Source organism: Oncorhynchus keta, chromosome 13 (genome assembly GCF_023373465.1).
Source record: "Oncorhynchus keta strain PuntledgeMale-10-30-2019 chromosome 13, Oket_V2, whole genome shotgun sequence".
In the NCBI taxonomy this organism is placed as follows: Eukaryota; Metazoa; Chordata; class Actinopteri; order Salmoniformes; family Salmonidae; genus Oncorhynchus; species Oncorhynchus keta.
Window position 1 is genome coordinate 39572959 of NC_068433.1, and position 18702 is coordinate 39591660.

The window sequence follows — 18702 nt, forward strand, 5'->3', positions numbered from 1 at the left end:
GGTGCACGTATATCCTAATTCTCCTTCATAGGAAAAACCATAGATACAAATCAATACAGCTCTAGGAAAAACACAGAAAAAAAGATGAAGAAGACATCACAACAGGTTGGGTACAGGATAGGTTGAGTGGGAGACCAGCAGAGTTGAAAGTCAATGAACCATGCTGGCAAGGAAGAAAGATTGTCAAGTGTCATAGAAGCGTGACATCCTCAATAAAAGGTTGTTTGGCTCTGCAGTGTGAATTAGAAGCAATAATTAGCTGAGTGCTGGTACCCTGTTCTTGATGGTTCAGTGATGGTCTGTAGAGAGGGAACAGGGACCTACTTATTTGAAAGCATCTTCCGTAATGATGTTTCCTTTTTGTCTTGTTACAAAGGGTCTGTACGTGGTTGCGTTTACGAATGCAATTTTATCATTATTGTTTCGGGCCAAAGAAATGTGCACTTTACAAATACAGTGTGTGCAACATGCTGTATTTGATGTGTTGATGTGACAATTCAGTAGCATTCAACTTTCCTTGGCCTCGCTGACTGAGCAAAGCCTCCTCTCTCAGTCCAATAGCTGCTTTTCAAATGCGAGTTTCAGGCAGTGGTCATAATCTGAAAGCTTTGGCCAACGACAGCGCGTGATATGTGCCCCGCTAAACGTGCAGTACTTGGGTCTGTCCATCCCAGTGCCCTGCCTCTCTCGCTCTCTGTGTGGGATTACTATAAATCCTTGGTGGGATATGTATAATTCCAAACACAAGACAAACAGCGGCAACATCACTTCTCTGGGCCAAACAAGTGAGCAGAGACACTGGGCCAGTATAGGTACAGGACAAAACACTCTCTGGGGGACAATGATACCGCCATTCTCTCTGATGAAAATCCCCACACCAGGATTGGTCCACATCTCCAGAAGATAGCACGAACAATGAAAACAGGAGTAGGAAGAAAACATAAGGAAGAAATAGAATGTTAGATAAATAAGGCTGCTGCCATGTAGTAGGCTGCACTAGTATTCGCAAAGTAACATTCCCAAAGCTCCTGTTCATGATAGCCCATAAAAGCCAGCATACAGCCACACTATACTGAATGGAACAGGGGAATGATATTTAGTCTGATCGTGTTTGTGCAAATAGACTGAGTGCAGGGCATGGCTGCCTTAGTGTTTTTATCCTCGTGAGGTGTGTGTGTGTGTGTGTGTGTGTGTGTGTGTGTGTGTGTGTGTGTGTGTGTGTGTGTGTGTGTGTGTGTGTGTGTGTGTGTGTGTGTGTGTGTGTGTGTGTGTGTGTGTGTGTGTGTGTGTGTGTGTGTGTGAGCCAGCCATGTGTCAGTGATAGAGAGGATAGATAAGTCTTATCAGCTGAGGTAACATCAGTGCGGGACCACCAGCGGAGGAGTGGTAACGTGTATCGACAGAAACCTCACAGGCTTGGGGCGGAAATGTGAACTATGATGAACGTTGACAGAGAGGGTACAAGGTGCTGGCAGGGTACTAGCTACTTCCCGGAGACAAATCTACTGCACAAGGAGTTGGTGTATCAGATTGCAGTGTACTTGGAGACACCTTTTCAATCTCTTTAAAAATATATATATATAACTTCACAATCATCTAAATATTATAGTTTGTCTCTGCTTATGTTCTGATTGTAGATGTTGAACGGCAGCATATGCATGCTGAATTCACCTTCACTTTTCACCATAGCCTAGGGTCTACCGCCCCCTTCTGGGGATGTTTGGTGTTGCTCTGTGTTTCACAGGCGGTAGGTACATGACAGACAAACATAATTAGGCTAAGACCACTTGGCATTTGCATATAGGTTTGGAATTTGAGGACGAGCCTGAGGTGATAATCCTACATGTCAGCCTGGTTATTCAGCCAACAGGACTGAAGAAAACAAGACAATAACACACTCAGTCTTTGTACATACAGTATATTGAATAATTATTTTACAAGCATATTTACAGTGATGAGAGACAATGAAATCCGGACATAGATTGGAATAACTTTAGTTGAAGAGTTATGAAGTGGTGTTCAGTCGCTTGTGTGCGCTCATGTGTGATAAAAGTGAAATGGGCTTGATGGCAATGTACAAACTCAAATAACTCAGTCAGGATGCCCACTACACTTCCACACCAAGATGCACACTCAGCTCTTGCAAAAGGCGGTCTCTCTCCAGCTCCAACAGGGAGATTTGAACATTCTTCTCGCTCACCTCCTGCCAAAAGAAAACATAGGAAAAATGGACCTAATCTACCCACTCACATGAATCAAAAGAACTGAAGGAGGATGCTTTAGTGCTCAGCTGTGAAATAAACAAGCCAGCACACCCGTTAGCTCTCCAAGACCAGGGTTGGAGATCAAGAATAAAGATACTAAAGGGGTTCTCTCTCACCTGTACCAGTACCGTGTTCTGCCACCGTAGCTCATTGTCTGATACCTCGACCCCGTCCCTCTTCGGAGAGGAGGGGCAGCTGGTTACGTTGGGCTCAATCATCAGACTACCGAGAGATCCATTCACCCTCTGGATCTGAGACCGCAGGAGGCACGATGACACCCCCTGTACAGAGGGATACGTTTAATATCGACTGTACGGTTTAACAACACTTGTTAGCTTGTAAAGACATATACAGTTGAAGTCGGACGTTTACGTACACCTTAGCCAAATACATTTAAGTTCCTGACATTTAATCCCAGTAAAAATTCACTGTCTTAGGTCAGTTAGGATCGCCACTTTATTTTAAGAATGTGAAATGTCAGAATAATAGTAGAGAGAATGATTTTATTCAGCTTTTATTTCTTTCATCACGTTCACTGTGGGTCAGAAGTTTACATACACTCAATTAGTATTTGCTATCATTGCATTTAAATAGTTTAACTTGGGTCAAATGTTTTGGGTAGGCTTCCACAAGCTTCCCACAATAAGTTGGGTGAATTGTGGCCCATTCCCCCTGACAGAGCTGGTGTAACTGAGTCAGGTTTGTAGGCCTCCTTGCCCGCACATGCTTTATCAGTTCTGCCCACAAATGTTCTATGCAATTGAGGTCAGGGATTTATGATGGCCACTCCAATACCTTGACTTTGTTGTCCTTAAGCCATTTTGCCACAACTTTGGAAGTATGCTTGGGATCATTGTCCATTTGGAAGACCCATTTGCGACCAAGATTTAACTTCCTGACTGATGTCTTGAGATGTTATTTCAATATATCCAAATCATTTTCCTAATTTTCCTCATGATGCCATCTATTTTGTGAAGTGCACCAGTCCCTCCTGCAGCAATGTACCCCCACGACATAATGCTGCCACCTCCGTGCTTCACAGTTAGGATGGTGTTCTTTGGCTTGCAAGCATCCCCTTTTTTCCTCCAAATATAACAATGGTCATTATGGCCAAACAATTTGGTTTTTGTTTCATCAGACCAGAGGACATTTCTCCAAAAAGTACAATCTTTGCCCCCATGTACAATTGCAAACTGTTGTTTGACATTTTAATGGCGGTTTTGGAGAACTGGCTTCTTCCTTGCTGAGCGGCCTTTCAGGTTATGTCGATATAGGACTTGTTTTACTGTGGATATAGATACTTTTGTACCTGTTTCCTCCAGCATCTTCACATGGTCCTTTGCTGTTGTTCTGGGATTGATTTGCACTTTTTGCACCAAATTACGTTCATCTCTAGGAGACAGAATGCGTCTCCTTCCTGAGAGGTATGATGGTTACATGGTCCCATGGTGTTAATACTGCATACTACTGTTTGAACAGATGAACGTGGTACCTTCAGGCGTTTGGAAATTGCTCGCAAGGATGAAACCAGACCTGTGGAGGTCTACAATTTTTTTCTGAGGTCTTGGCTGATTTCTTTTGATTTTCCCATGATGTCAAGCAAAGAGGCACTGAGTTTGAAGGTAGGCCTTGAAATACATCCACAGGTATGCCTCCAATTTACATTTACATTTAAGTCATTTAGCAGACGCTCTTATCCAGAGCGACAGCCTATAAGAAGCTTCTAAAGCCATGACATAATTTTCTGAAATTTTCCTAGTTGTTTAAATGCACAGTCAACTTAGTGTGTGTAAACTTCTGACCCACTGGAAATGTGATACAACGAATTGTAAGTTAAATAATCTGTCTGTAAACAATTGTTGGAAAAATAACTTTTGTCATGAATGAAGTAGATGTCCTAACTGACTTGCCAAAACTATCTCTCTCTCTCTTTTGACAAACATATCAAGACAGCTTTTGTCCATCTACGTAACATTGCAAAAATCAGAAACTTTCTGTTAAAAAATTATGCAGAAAAATGTATCCATGCTTTTGTCACTTCTAGGTTAGACTACTGCAATGCTCTACTTCCCGGCTACCCGGATAAAGCACTAAATAAACTTCAGTTAGTGCTAAACATGGCTGCTAGAATCTGGACTAGAACCAAAATATTTGATCATATTACTCCAGTGCTAGCCTCTCTACATGGGATTCCTGTTAAGGCAAGGGCTGATTTTTAAGGTTTTACTGCTAACCTACAAAGCATTACATGGGCTTGCTCCTTCCTATCGTTCCGATTTGGTCCTGCCGTACATACCTACACATACGCTATGGTCACAAGACGCAGGCCTCCAAACTGTCCCTAGAATTTCTAAGCAAACAGCTGGAGGCAGGGCTTTCTCCTATAGAGCTCCATATTTATGGAATGGTGTGTCTACTCATGTGAGAGACGCACTTGGTCTCAACTTTTAAGTCTTTATTGAAGACTCATCTCTTCAGTGGGTCATATGATTGAGTGTAGTCTGGCCCAGGAGTGTGAAGGTGAACGGAAAGGCACTGGAGCAACGAAACTTCCTTTCTGTCTCTGCCTGTCCTGTTCCCCTCTCTCCACTGAGATTCTCTGCCTCTAACCTTATTACAGGGACTGAGTCACTGGCTTACTGGTGCTCTTCCATGTCGTCCCTAGGAGGGGTGCGTCACTTGAGTGGGTTGAGTCACTGACGTGATCTTCCTGTCTGGGTTGGCGTCCCCCTTGGGTTGTGCCGGAGATCTACAGTCTCCCTGTGGGTAACTCACCGCTCCTCCCCACACCTCTGCCCTAGCTCCAGCCCCGGTGCGCACGTTAGCCTGCCTGGATCTGTGGATATCCAGTCTATGACGGTACCATAGTCGGGCTCGCTCCAGAACCTGCAGCCCGGTCCACAGAGAGTCCTGCTCCCTCTCCAAGTTCTTTAGCCTCTTAATCTGAGACAACAAGAAGTGAGATTTAGGCAACATTCAAATTCAATTAGCTTTATTTTCCATATAGGAGATTTGTGTTGGAAAGGGAAGTTGGTAGAGCTACAAGTATGTTGTGTTGGATATGGAAATAAAGTGTAGATGAGTCACCTACTACTGTGCGACTGCAATACTATCTTGAGGCTTTTGCCAGGAAGCTGTGAGGAGCTGGACTAAACATGTGGGAATTTGTCATCGGGGTGGCTGTTTGCAATGGAGTCCTGCTCCTCTGCCTTTCGAAGACTAAACATCAAAATCAAATCACATTTTATTTGTCACATACACATGGTTAGCAGATGTTAGTGCGAGTGTAGCGAAATGCTTGTGCTTCTAGTTCCGACAATGCAGGTATAACCAACAAGTAATCTAGCTAACAATTCCAAAACTACTACCTTATAGACACAAGTGTAAGGGGATAAAGAATATGTACATAAAGATATATGAATGAGTGATGGTAAAGAGCGGCATAGGCAAGATACAGTAGATGGTATTGAGTGCAGTATATACATATGAGATGAGTATGTAAACAAAGTGGCATAGTTAAAGTGGCTAGTGATACATGTATTACATAAGGATGCAGTAGATGTTATAGAGTACAGTATATACGTATACATATGAGATGAATAATGTAGGGTATGTAAACATTATATTAGGTAGCATTGTTTAAAGTGGCTAGTGATATATTTTACATCATTTCCCATCAATTCCCATTATTAAAGTGGCTGGAGTTGAGTCAGTGTGTTGGCAGCAGCCACTCAATGTTAGTGGTGGCTGTTTAACAGTCTGATGGCCTTGAGATAGAAGCTGTTTTTCAGTGTCTCGGTCCCAGCTTTGATGCACCTGTACTGACCTCGCCTTCTGGATGATAGCGGGGTGAACAGGCAGTGGCTCGGGTGGTTGTTGTCCTTGATGATCTTTATGGCCTTCCTGTGACATCGGGCGGTGTAGGTGTCCTGGAGGGCAGGTAGTTTGCCCCCGTGGATGCGTTGTGCAGACCTTACTACCCTCTGGAGAGCCTTATGATTGTGGGCGGAGCAGTTGCCGTACCAGGCGGCACAGATTGTGCATCTGTAGAAGATTGTGCATCTGTAGAAGTTTGTGAGTGCTTTTGGTGACAAGCCAAATTTCTTCAGCCTCCTGAGTTTGAAGAGGCGCTGCTGCGCCTTCTTCACGATGCTGTCTGTGTGGGTGGACCAATTCAGTTTTATCTGTGATGTGTATGCCGAGGAACTTAAAACTTACTACCCTCTCCACTACTGTTCCATCGATGTGGATAGGGGGGTGTTCCCTCTGCTGTTTCCTGAAGTCCACAATCATCTCCTTAGTTTTGTTGACGTTGAGTGTGAGGTTATTATCCTGACACCACACTCCGAGGGCCCTCACCTCCTCCCTGTAGGCCGTCTCGTCGTTGTTGGTAATCAAGCCTACCACTGTTGTGTCGTCCGCAAACTTGATGATTGAGTTGGAGGCGTGTGTGGCCACGCAGTCGTGGGTGAACAGGGAGTACAGGAGAGGGCTCAGAACGCACCCTTGTGGGGCCCCAGTGTTGAGGATCAGCAGGGTGGAGATGTTGTTGCCTACCCTCACCACCTGGGGGAGGCCCGTCATTAAGTCCAGTACCCAGTTGCACAGGGCGGGGTCGAAACCCAGGGTCTCGAGCTTGATGACGAGCTTGGAGGGCACTATGGTGTTAAATGCCGAGCTGTAGTCGATGAACAGCATTCTCACATAGGTATTCCTCTTGTCCAGATGGGTTAGTGCAGTGTGGTTGAGATTGCATCGTCTGTGGACCTATTTGGGCGGTAAGAAAATTGGAGTGGGTCTAGGGTGTCAGGTAGGGTGGAGGTGATATGGTCCTTGACTAGTCTCTCAAAGCACTTCATGATGACGGAAGTGAGTGCTATGGGGCGATAGTCGTTTAGCTCAGTTACCTTAGCTTTCTTGGGAACAGGAACAATGGTGGCCCGCTTGAAGCATGTGGGAACAACAGACTGGGATAGGGATTGATTGAATATGTCCGTAAACACACCAGCCAGCTGGTCTGCGCATGCTCTGAGGGCGCGGCTGGGGATGCCGTCTGTTTTAGTTGCGGGCAGTGTCAGTGGCACTGTATTGTCCTCAAAGCGGGCAAAAAAGTTATTTAGTCTGCCTGGGAGCAAGACATCCTGGTCCGTGACTGTGCTGGTTTTCTTTTTGTAATCCGTGATTGACTGTAAACCCTGCCACATACCTCTTGTGTCTGAGCCGTTGAATTGAGATTCTACTTTGTCTCTATACTGACGCTTAGCTTGTTTGATTGCCTTGCGGAGGGAATAGTTACACTGTTTGTATTCGGTCATGTTTCCAGTCGCCTTGCCCTGATTAAAAGCAGTGGTTCACGCTTTCAGTTTTACGCGAATGCTGCCATCAATCCACGGTTTCTGGTTTGGGAATGTCTTAATAGTTGCTATGGGAACGACATCTTCAACGCACGTTCTAATGAACTCGCACACCGAATCAGCGTATTCGTCAATGTTGTCATCTGACGCAATATGGAACATATCCCAGTCCACGTGATGGAAGCAGTCTTGGAGTGTGGAATCAGATTGGTCGGACCAGCGTTGAACAGACCTCAGCGCTGGAGCTTCTTGTTTTAGTTTCTGTATCCATGACACTAGAACTACCTCATGAAACAAGGAGTGAATAGAGTAATTTTAAGCAATGACAAAAATGTAAGAGTGTAGCCTTATGTGTGTAATGAAGCTCCAGATAGAACCTGGGGTGTACTAGTTTATGTGTCGGGGGGCTAGGGTCAGTTTGGTATATCTGGAGTACTTCTCCTGTCCTATCCGGTGTCCTGTGTGAATTTAAGTATGCTCTCTCTAATTCTCTCTTTCTCTTTTTCTTTCTCTCTCTTGGAGGACCTGACACCTAGGACCATGCCTCAGGACTACCTGACATGATGACTCCTTGCTGTCCCCAGTCCACCTGGCCGTGCTGCTGCTTCAGTTTCAACTGTTCTGCCTGTGATTATTATTATTTGACCATGCTGGTCATTTATCAACATTTGAACATCTTGGCCATGTTCTATTATTATCTCCACCCGGCACAGCCAGAAGAGGACTGGCCACCCCACATGGCCTGGTTCCTCTCTAGGTTTCTTTCTAGGTTATGGCCTTTTTAGGGAGTTTTTCCTAGCCACCATGCTTCTACACCTGCATTGCTTGCTGTTTGGGGTTTTAGGCTGGGTTTCTGTACAGCACTTTGAGATATCAGCTGATGTAAGAAGGGCTATATAAATACATTTGATTTGATACTATTGGCTGGTGTTACTCAATACAAACTCAATACAATAGCTTGTGTCAATGACGCTTGGAATTGATTGCCTCATTGTAACTCCCTCTCTCATTTCATGTCGAACAGACACTGGCTCTCTATAATCGCAGCTACAGTTCTCTACATAATCCTATGTGAAATAAGACCATGTGAAATGCACACGCCGGCCTTCCGGTGTTGATACGCTCACTTTGGTAATATGCAGAACATACTGTATGGTGCAATAAGTCAGTCAGTCAGAGACACGGTGTGCACTCACGCCAGCATATTTTACCTATGAATCTGTCAAACTGAAGCCCCTGATAAGTATCAACACACACACACACACACACACACACACACACACACACACACACACACACACACACACACACACACACACACACACACACACACACACACACACACACACACACACACAGGTCTCACCCATAGGTAGAAGCGTAGGGCGTCAAGACTGTAGAGGCTGCTCCGGAGAGGGATGATGACCATGGTGTAGGACCCAGGGGCTGGGCACTGAGGGTAAGCCATGGGAGAGCCCTACCTCTGCCAGCCCAACACAGCCCTTGTGCCCGGCTGAATACAGCCCTACACACAGCCCTAGACAACCACGTTGTCCTGCTCAATGCTACACAGCTCTACTTCTCGCTAAACAGCAGTACAGACAGCTAGGGAACACAGCAGGCTTCGTCTGAACAGGACAGGAACAAATAGAGAGAATCCGAGAGAGAGGGAGCGAGAGAGAGAGAGAGAGAGAGAGGGGTGTGAACAAGAGTGGAAAAGAGGCATGGGTAGTGAACTATATAGTGCCCTGGGGCAAGGTAATGAAAAATTCCACGTGTCATTGTCATGACTGGCTTATTGACAGATCCACCAGAGGGGACTGAACAAGGCAATGGAAAAAAAATGATGGCAGCGACAGAAAACAGGAATTGGAAAAGTGAACCTGGGGTATTTTTGACTGGGGGGGTGACACAGGCATGGAGATAGCAGCCTCTTCCCCTGCTCCACACACTACATCAAAAACATCCCCTATCGAAACGGAGGAGTACAGGCTGAATGGGTGTAGCCATGCCGTGAGGAGTTATCCCTGGTATCAGGCAAACAGTTTCTCGTTTGTTCTGTTCTAACATGTCATGGAATGTGACTTCACTTGAGCATAGAGATCACACAATGCAAAGTACCATAAGGTACGTACAGTACGCTTAGGTCATTGACTGCTGTCAAACGAGACTGACGAAAAGCTTTAGGCTTACATGATTTTGCACTCTTAGATAAAAAGGGTGACAAAAGGGCTCTTTGGCTGTCCCTATAGGAGAACCTTTTTTGGTTCCAGGTAGAATTTGGGTTTCATGTGGAAAGGGTTCTACATGGAACCCAAAACGGTTCTATTTGGAACCAAAAGGGTTCTACCTGGAACCAATGAGGGTTCCTCAAAGGATTATCCTATGTGGACCGCCAAAGAAACCTTTTAAGTTACAGATAGCGTTTTGTTTCTAAGAGTTGACACTAGTATGCATTACATTAAAAACAAAAGGTTGTTTTTAATGTGTCAATTTGTTTCCGACAGCCCGGTAAGCCTGGTTTAAATATGTAGAATACACTGTTCATATACAGTCTGAACAGAGCAAATTGACACGGCACGCATCACGCTATCACTCCCGTAGAGAAGAAAATCTATGATTACCATGGGGTTTTGCTGCAGATGCCCCCTGGCAAGATGTAACCTTGGTCCAAATGTGACCATGGCACAGAGAGCGGTTGGGCCCCATTTTGTTTTACAAGGGTCAAGACAATGTAGCCTACTGTGAAAGCACATCAATCTAAATCTCCTCTTAAGTGTCATCTAAATGATGAGTTGAGAGATTGACAGCTCCATGACAACAGCAAGGGAATGTGTAAACAGGCTAATTCAGACGAGGAATGCTACAGCAAATAGAACTATATGTTCCCAATTTTCAAGAGGGTTTGGTACAAAACAAGAATGTCCTGGGTTCCTCCCTATACCATACATAGAGTCAATGGGCCCCTCCCTTCCATTTGGTGGAAATGCAGTGAAGCATTGAGTCCAGCGGATAGAGATAAAGCTACTTGTTGTAACGGTAGTGCCTGTTCACTGCTGGTAGCAGCTAGTTCACATATGACGTTTTCTAACTTTCCAAACAAAGTTGTACCCTTTTACAACCACTTGGGGGCAGTAAAAGAGTACAATTCAGTGCAGGCTGGTTCAGTTGGTTCAATGCCAATCGAAGATTTCCCAGGACAAAACAAATTGTCTCAGGAGGACTTGTTCTGGAGATCTCGAGGACAGGGTATTTAATCTCCAACATAATCCTAAAACTAAAATCAACTAAAATCAACCAAAGTCAGTCTAGATCAAAACAACAAGGAATATGCTGACACGTCATTGGGCCATACTCTAAAATCGTTGAAATGTCAGGCGAAAGAGAACCCTTGACTTTGTGCCACGTTATGTCCTGTAGGATTCCAGCAAGATAAACAACATAACTCTGGTCTGCACCCTAGAAATCAAATCAAAGTTTAGCGTACACAGATTTGCAGATGTTATCGCAGGTGCAGCGAAAAGCTTGGGTTTCTAGCGCCAACAGTGTAGTATTACCTAGCAATACAAGACAATACACACATAGTCTAAAAATCTAAAAAGAAAGAAATTATGAAATTACAGAACGAGCAATGTCTACCGTTCAAAAGTTTGGGGTCACTTAGAAATGCCCTTTTTTTTGTCCATTAAAATGAATAAAAATCGATCAGAAACACAGTGTAGTGTTGTAAATGACTATTGTAGCTGGAAACGGCTGATGTTTAATGGAATATCTACATAGACATACAGAGGCTAATTATCAGCAACCATCACTCCTGTGTTCCAATGGCATGTTGTGTTAGCTAATCCAAGTCTATCATTTTAAAAGGCTAATTGATCATTAGAAAACCCTTTTGCAATTATGTTAGCACAGCTGAAAACTGTTGTCCTGATTAAAGAAGCAATAAAACTGGCCTTCTTTAGACTAGTTGAGTATCCGGAGCATCAGCATTTGTGGATTTGATTACAGGCTCAAAATGTCAAGAAACAAAGTACTTTCTTATAAAAATTGTTAATTTCCTGGCACCACTCCACCAGGGCCCTCAACCTCCTCCCTGTAGGCGGTCTCGTCATTGTTGACAATCAGGCCTACAACTGTTATGTCGTCAGAAAACTTGCCAATTGAGTTGGAGACCTGCGTTGCCACGCAGTCATGGGTGAACAGGAGGGGGCTGAGCACGCACCCCTGTGGGGTCCCCTTGTTGGGGATTAGTGTGGCGGAAAACACCCCTAATTAAATCATAGCCTCAGGGCTTAAACAGTTCTCTCTTGCCCTAAAGCAAAGATAAATACAAGAGTATGAAACTTAAACTGTCTTGATGATGACTTATCCTTTGTTTGCTTTTTCTCTGTCTGTTCTACTTTACTTGTCACCAAAGATTATTATTACCAAACCCCATTTTTTTTTAAATGTGCTATTTGTTGATGATTGCTAATGCATTAGCACTGTAACACACCACTACTCCCAAAGCACTCATCATAGTAGCGACTTCTGTCCACTACCTCTACTTGGTGATTTAGAATTGGCCCCTGCTTCCTGTACAGCTCTCTCAAACAAGCACATACAGTTTCCAGACGTAAATACACACAAGCAACCACAGAGGTATGCACACACGTGCACACATACATGCCATTGGTCAACCCCACAAGGACCTACCTGATCTTGAATCCCCAGTCAGCCCTCCAGTGAAATAGAATTCACGGAGGGTCTCTTTAACGGAGGTGTAATTTAAACATTATTCTGGAGCAGATAGCCAGACGTCTCCTACTCAACCCTGCTCACTGCTCAAGGCCCATTGTTCCAGCGAGTAGGTCCGTGGAGTCCTACACACACAACCTCATGTAATGACCTTGACTACGCAAGGTGAAGCGAGCAGTGAACCGAGCCATGAGACAGGAGGGGCTCAGTCTGTGAAGGGAAGAATCTTTCGCTTTCTCTCTTCTCTCTCTCTCGCTTTGTCTCTCCCTCTCTCTCTTTCAGTCAGGTTCATAAGATCAGACTCACTCCAGACCAGAGCTATTTGAGTGGAGATGAGCCCACTTGACCCAGTCACCATCAGCACCCTACCTCCCTTTAACAATTGAGCGGACCCCAGCACAGGGTCTCTCTGCCCCTCTCCCTAATGTTGCCCCTTACAGAATATACTCAGTTATCTGGATGTATTCTCTCTGACTTTAACCCAAGGGTGTCAAACTCAATCCATGGAGGGCTTAGTGTCTACTGTTTTTTTGGGGTTTCCCTTTCAATTCAGACCTGGACAACCAGGAGAGTTCTTTACTAATTAGTGATCTTAATGAATCAATCAAGTGCATTGGAGGAGCGAAAACCTGCCGACACCCGGCCCTCCGTGGGATGAGTTTGACACATGCTTTCACCCATAAAGCCTCATCATCACTGCTGTCCAGCAGTTCAAGCAAACTCCATCCAGCTGGAGGAGAGAGTGTCCTTGCTAGTTGCACGCACGACCTCACTCACCTACGCTCACATGCTTACACATACACACGCAGGCCTGGGCCCTATACACTGTGACCAGATGTAAACCAGATGGGGTCCAGATGAAGATAAGGATAAAAACACACCATAGGAATCATAACAGCATTTCACCTTACCTCCAAAAGACAATGAACAGACATGCTATTCAAGGCTAGTATGCGTGAGAGCATTTGGGTCTGAAATTTACACATTTCGCCCAAAACTTTACTTTAAGTATATTGGATTACATAGGTAAAGTAGAAAATGGGCTATTGGTTTAGGGTGTCATTAAGACAGGGCTAGAGAGTCACTTCCCATCATACACACACGTTGGGAAGAACACAAAGGCTAGAGTTATCTCCTTGGCCCACCGACACAAATACATTTACTGGAAAAACGCCTTTCAAAGAGCAGGGAACTCATCACCTTAAACCACAGACACACTGAAAATAACAGACGACTCGGTACCCTAAATACAGACACACACACCTGTCATCAGTGCATTCGGAAAGTATTCAGACCTTGACTTTTTCCACATTTTGTTACGTTACAGCCTTATTCTAAAATTGATTAAATAGTTTTTTCCCCCCTCATCAATCTACACACAATACCCCATAATGACAAAGCAAAAGCAGGTTTTTAGACACTCTTACAAATGTATAAAACCAAAATAATTTAAATATAACATGTACGTAAGTATTCAGACCCTTTACTCAGTACTTTGTTAAAGCACCTTTGGCAACGATTACAGACTTGAGTCTTCCAGTCCTTGCCGCTGAAAATCCCCACAGCATGATGCTGCCACCACCGTGCTTCACTGTAGGTATGGTGCCAGGTTTCCTCCAGATGTGAAGCTTGGCATTCAGGCCAAAGAGTTCAATCTTGGTTTCATCAGACCAGAGAATCTTGTTTCTCATGGTCTGAGAGTCTTTAGGTAATTTTTGGCAAACTCCAAATGAGCTGTCATGTGTGACTTCCATCTGGCCACTCTACCATAAAGGCCTGATTGGTGGAGTGCTGCAGAGATGGTTGTCCTTCTGAAATATTCTCCCATCTCCACAGAGGTACTGTGAAGCCATGTCATTATGACCATCGGGTTCTTGGTCACCTCCCTGACCAATGACCTTCTCCCCCGATTACTCAGTTTGGCCTTGTGGCCAGCACTAGGAAGAGTCTTGGTGGTTCCAAACTTCTTCCATTTAATAATGATGGAGGCCACTGCGTTCTTGGGGACCTTCCATGCTGCAGAAAGTTTTTGGTACCCTTCCCCAGATCTGTGCCTCGACACAATCATGTCTCGGAGCTCTATGGACAATTCCTTCAACCTCATGGCTTGGTTTTTGCTCTGACATGCACTGTGAACAGTGGGACCTTATAAAGACTGGTGTGTGCCTTTCCAAATCATGTCCAATCAATTGTATTTACCACACGTGGACTCCAACCAAGTTGTAGAAACATCTCAAGGATGATCAATGGAAACAGGATGCACCTGAGCTCAATTTCGAGTCTCGTAGCAAAGGGTCTGAATACTTAAGTAAATAAGGTATTTATGTTTAATAAATTAGCACAAAAAAAAATGTTTTAAAAAAATGGTCTAAAAAACTTTTTTGGCTTTGTCATTATGGGGTATTGTGTCTAGATTGCTTAACTTTTTTTCCATACATTTTAGAACAAGGCTGTAATGTCACAAAATGTGGAAAAAGTCAAGGGGTCTGAATACTTTCTGAATCCACTGTATACTGTATCTAGAAATGTCTATACTGTATCTATACACACACGAGCATGCACACACATACACGCACAACAGGACATACTGTAGCTCACTCCAAAGGAAGAGAGTGAAATTGAAAGTCTGCACTCTACACCACAGAACCTCCCAGCCCCCCCAAAAAACAGTCCTGCTAGCCCCCCAAAAGACAGTCCTGCCAGCCCCCCAAAAAACAGTCCTGCTCGCCCCCCAAAAAATAAACACCATGCCTGGCCTTTCCAGGCATAGTTCATCTTAAACCAGTTCACCCTGAAATTTAACTCCCCCAGTGCACCCCCTGATAATATCCAGCTGCTGCACTCTCTCCCTCTCCAACCTACCCCCCTGAACCCCCACCGATCCCCACTCACCCCCCATGAAATTGAACCCCCTCAGTCCCCCTCTCCCCTCCTCACCCACCTGTAACTCCTACAGCTGGAGGACTACTACTCCCCTACTGGCACCTCCTTTCACCTCCTTTACTGGAGCAAGGGGGAGGTTGGAGGTATGGGGGTGTCATGGTTTGCTGCTTGTTATTGCTGTACCATTATTGCTCTGCACAGCTTGGGTTGCAATATATCCTACGTGGCTGAATGTTGAGGGAGTATGATATTGAGCCTTGGGGAGACAGAAAATGAGTGGTAGTAGTACTCTTATATTTTCAATTAATCGACGGTAGCAGCAGACATGTCACTATTGGAATCGGACAGCCGGCCTCCCTTCTTTCCCTGCAGCCAAAGTCTGATGATGTGGTATCACTATCAGAAGCACACAGGAGCCAGCGAAGCCAGTGAATGTCCTCATTTATAGGACAATCTTGAGAATTTCCTGAAAATAGTATGCGTTTTAAGATAGCATTTTAATATTATGGGGTGTCCTGCATTTCTGACAACCATCAAATGAAACCCCATGTGCTTCTGATACTAGCATGTGGGACATACTGTATGGTCTCCATGAGCGTATAAACGTATACTTTCTGTAGTATCTGTGAGCCTTGGTTAATTCTGTCAGAAGGGCATATGAAACCCCCTACACGTGTGAACTGAGGTCCTCCTCCATGTGGTTCTCTACTTCCTCTTACTATAGACTTCCTGTAGAAATGAAACTGTGTCCTCTGCAGTGCCTCCTACGATACATGTGCACATTTACCATGTTGGGGCATATAAGCCTGCAAGTATTTCATTTCAGAGCTTCCTCACACCCAGAAGCCGATTGACAAGATTTCTCCCTTTTTTCCTTTAAGAAAATTGTTCCACATCCTGAGTTTGACAAATAGGATTCAGTGTAGAATAGTATTGTAATGATAGCGCAAAAGTTACTGATTTCTGTAGTTTTTTTTACAAGACCAACACATATTTATGAGATTATTCTGAAACATTTTACATGTCAAACCAATAATAGCTATTTTTAAATTATATGATTATCATCCAATACAATACATAATAGGGCCTACTCAAACATATAATACATTGTACTTTGTGCCAGTTAGGGTATTGTTGTGCTAAGTGTGTGTTTCTAAAGGGCCTGTACTCTGTAGACAACATGGGTCAATGTGCTAATAGACAAATGTGCTGCCCTTAGCAATACTGTGTTGTGAACAGAAGAATCAACAAACATTAAGGTTCAATTCTATTGTAGACAGACAGGAGGATTAAAGACTGGCCTGGAGAACAATAGATAGACAGTAAATAAGGACAGGGTCAAGGGAAAACAATGGAGGGACACATTTCCCACAAACACTGAGGAGCTTCATTGTCTGCTGATGATAATCCAAACATTACAATGTATTCAAGCTGCTATGCACCAGGGTTGGGCTCAATTCAAATTGAATTTGAATTCAAATTGATAAAACCTTTGACATGGATAGCTTCTCCTTTTCAGTTAATTAAGAAGCCATTAAAAATAGATGCCCCTTTTTCAAACCTTTCATTTTCATTTCAGTTTCCTGAATTGACTGCCTTCAATTCTAATTGAGCCCAACCCTGCCATGCGCAAAGACTGATTTGTTCTTAAAGGGTACCAGCTGAATTCAGAGAGTCGTGGACACTGTCATGGGCACGTTCTCAAGATTGGGAACAGTCAGTGAGTGAGTCAACTCATTACTCTGTCATAAGACAATCGTCACCATGACTGAGTTGGGATCAAATGGAGACGCCCAGCCATTCTCTTCTGGAAGAATCCTGCCTAACCCTTATTAGATCATGTGTAACTAACAAAATGCACTCTAACCAAAGACTATATCTCAAACACATCCTTGCCAGCTCTACAGATCATACTTGTCTGTGTTTTAAACTCATCTCGGGGGGGGGGCTGGTCGGCCAGCTATGTGTTATGATAATACTACTCCCAGAAAAGTCGGCATCCAAGCGCCAGAGAATATAGTAGGCCTATGTTAAGTTAAGCAGAGTACAATGCAGTACAATCGAGTTCAGAGACAAATGTTCAAAAATGACCTCTAGTTGCCATGTTTTGGTCGCCAATATCCAATTCGGTGGGAAAGTGATGCTGTATGTCTTTACATCAGCTGATGTATAAATAGCAATAGCCGTTGGTCTGGAAACCTGGAACAACCTCAGCTCAGACTGAGGAGTGGTGTTGGGTGTTGGCCCCTGAACAAACAGTCCCTATGATGTCACCCCACAGCCATGCAAGTATGACAGAACCTATGTAATAACTGAAAGAGGAGAAAGGACCTATGAGGAAGGGGATACACTGGTATGTAATAAAGATACAAGGAAGGAGATATTACTTTAATAGTGATACCATATACACTACCATTTAAGAGTTTGGGGTCACTTAGACAGTCCCTTGAAAAGCAGATTTTTTGTCCATTAAAATAACATCAGATTGATCAGAAATACAGTGTAGATATTGTTGATGTTGTAAATGACTATTGTAGCTGGAAACGGCTGATTTTTTCACTCCTGCGTTCCAGTGGCACGTTGTGTTAGCTAATCTAAGTTTATCATTTTAAAAGGCTAATTGATCATTAGAAAACCCTTTTTCAATTACGTTAACACGGATGAAAACTGTTGTCCTGATTAAAGAAGCAATAAAACTGGCCCTCTTTAGACTAGTTGAGTATCTGGAGCATCAGCATTTGTGGGTTCAATTACAGTCTCAAAATGTCCAGAAACAAAGAACTTTCTTCTGAAACACGTCAGTCTATTCTTGTTCTGGGAAATGAAGGCTATCCCATGCGAGATTCCCAAGAAACTGAAGATCTCGTACAATGCTGTGTACTACTCCCTTCACAGAACAGTACAAACTGTCCCTAACCAGAATAGAAAGAGGAGTGGGAGGCCCCAGTGCGCAACTGAGCAAGAGGACAAGTACATTAGTGTCTAGTTTGAGAAACAGACACCTCACTCAGTCATTCACTGGAAATGTTTAACAATTTGTATAGCCTAAGCAAACATCTCTTATTGACATAATTTATCTCTATGTGAGAGTGTAAGACCAGGAGACTAAACACATAAATTAAAGGTATAACAAGACATAAATCATCAATAATAACATGACACTTTGGCTGCAGTTTACACAGGCAGCCCAAATCTGCTCTTTTTCAGAGCTGATTTGATTGGTCAAAAGACCAATTAGGGAAGAAAATATCAGAATCGTCTGCCTGTGTAAATGCAGCCTTGTTGTTGTCCATATATGGCTTATATAATAGTGTATTAATAAAGCTTTGTACATGTTTTAATTCATTTTCATTAAACATGAGTTTATTTATACTAACATTGTAATTAATGTTAGTTAGAATAAGTAATTCATGTTAATTCGGACTAATACTAATAGATAGCACAATAGACTAACTATACTAACA

At 43.6% G+C, this 18702-nt stretch overlaps 1 protein-coding gene across 3 annotated transcripts; it reads right to left on the minus strand.

The window, feature by feature from the left end:
* Positions 1–1902: 1902 nt before the first annotated feature.
* Positions 1903–11419, minus strand: LOC118392320 (suppressor APC domain-containing protein 1-like). Of its 3 annotated transcripts, none has more exons than XM_035784200.2 (5): positions 11405–11419; positions 8985–9246; positions 5040–5207; positions 2381–2545; positions 1903–2203 (listed from the first exon to the last, which is right to left on the minus strand). In XM_035784200.2, exons 2-5 carry the CDS (start codon positions 9084–9086, stop codon positions 2108–2110), a joined length of 531 nt encoding a protein of 176 aa, XP_035640093.1. In that variant the 5' UTR covers positions 9087–9246; positions 11405–11419; the 3' UTR covers positions 1903–2107. The 3 variants fall into 3 exon arrangements, with proteins under 3 accessions (XP_035640093.1, XP_035640091.1, XP_035640092.1); XM_035784198.2 differs by lacking the exon at positions 11405–11419 and adding an exon at positions 11258–11395; XM_035784199.2 differs by lacking the exon at positions 11405–11419 and adding an exon at positions 10243–10258.
* Positions 11420–18702: the final 7283 nt, after the last annotated feature.

Coding starts and splice junctions, on each gene's coding strand:
- LOC118392320 (XM_035784200.2), bottom strand. CDS start 9,086: ATGGCTTACCCTCAGTGCCCAGCCCCTGGGTCCTACACCATGGTCATC. Junction 5,208..8,984: donor CCCTACGCTTCTACCTATGG/GTGAGACCTGTG, acceptor TTGTTGTCTCAG/ATTAAGAGGCTAAAGAACTT. Junction 2,546..5,039: donor CAGAGGTGTGGGGAGGAGCG/GTGAGTTACCCA, acceptor CCCTCTGTACAG/GGGGTGTCATCGTGCCTCCT.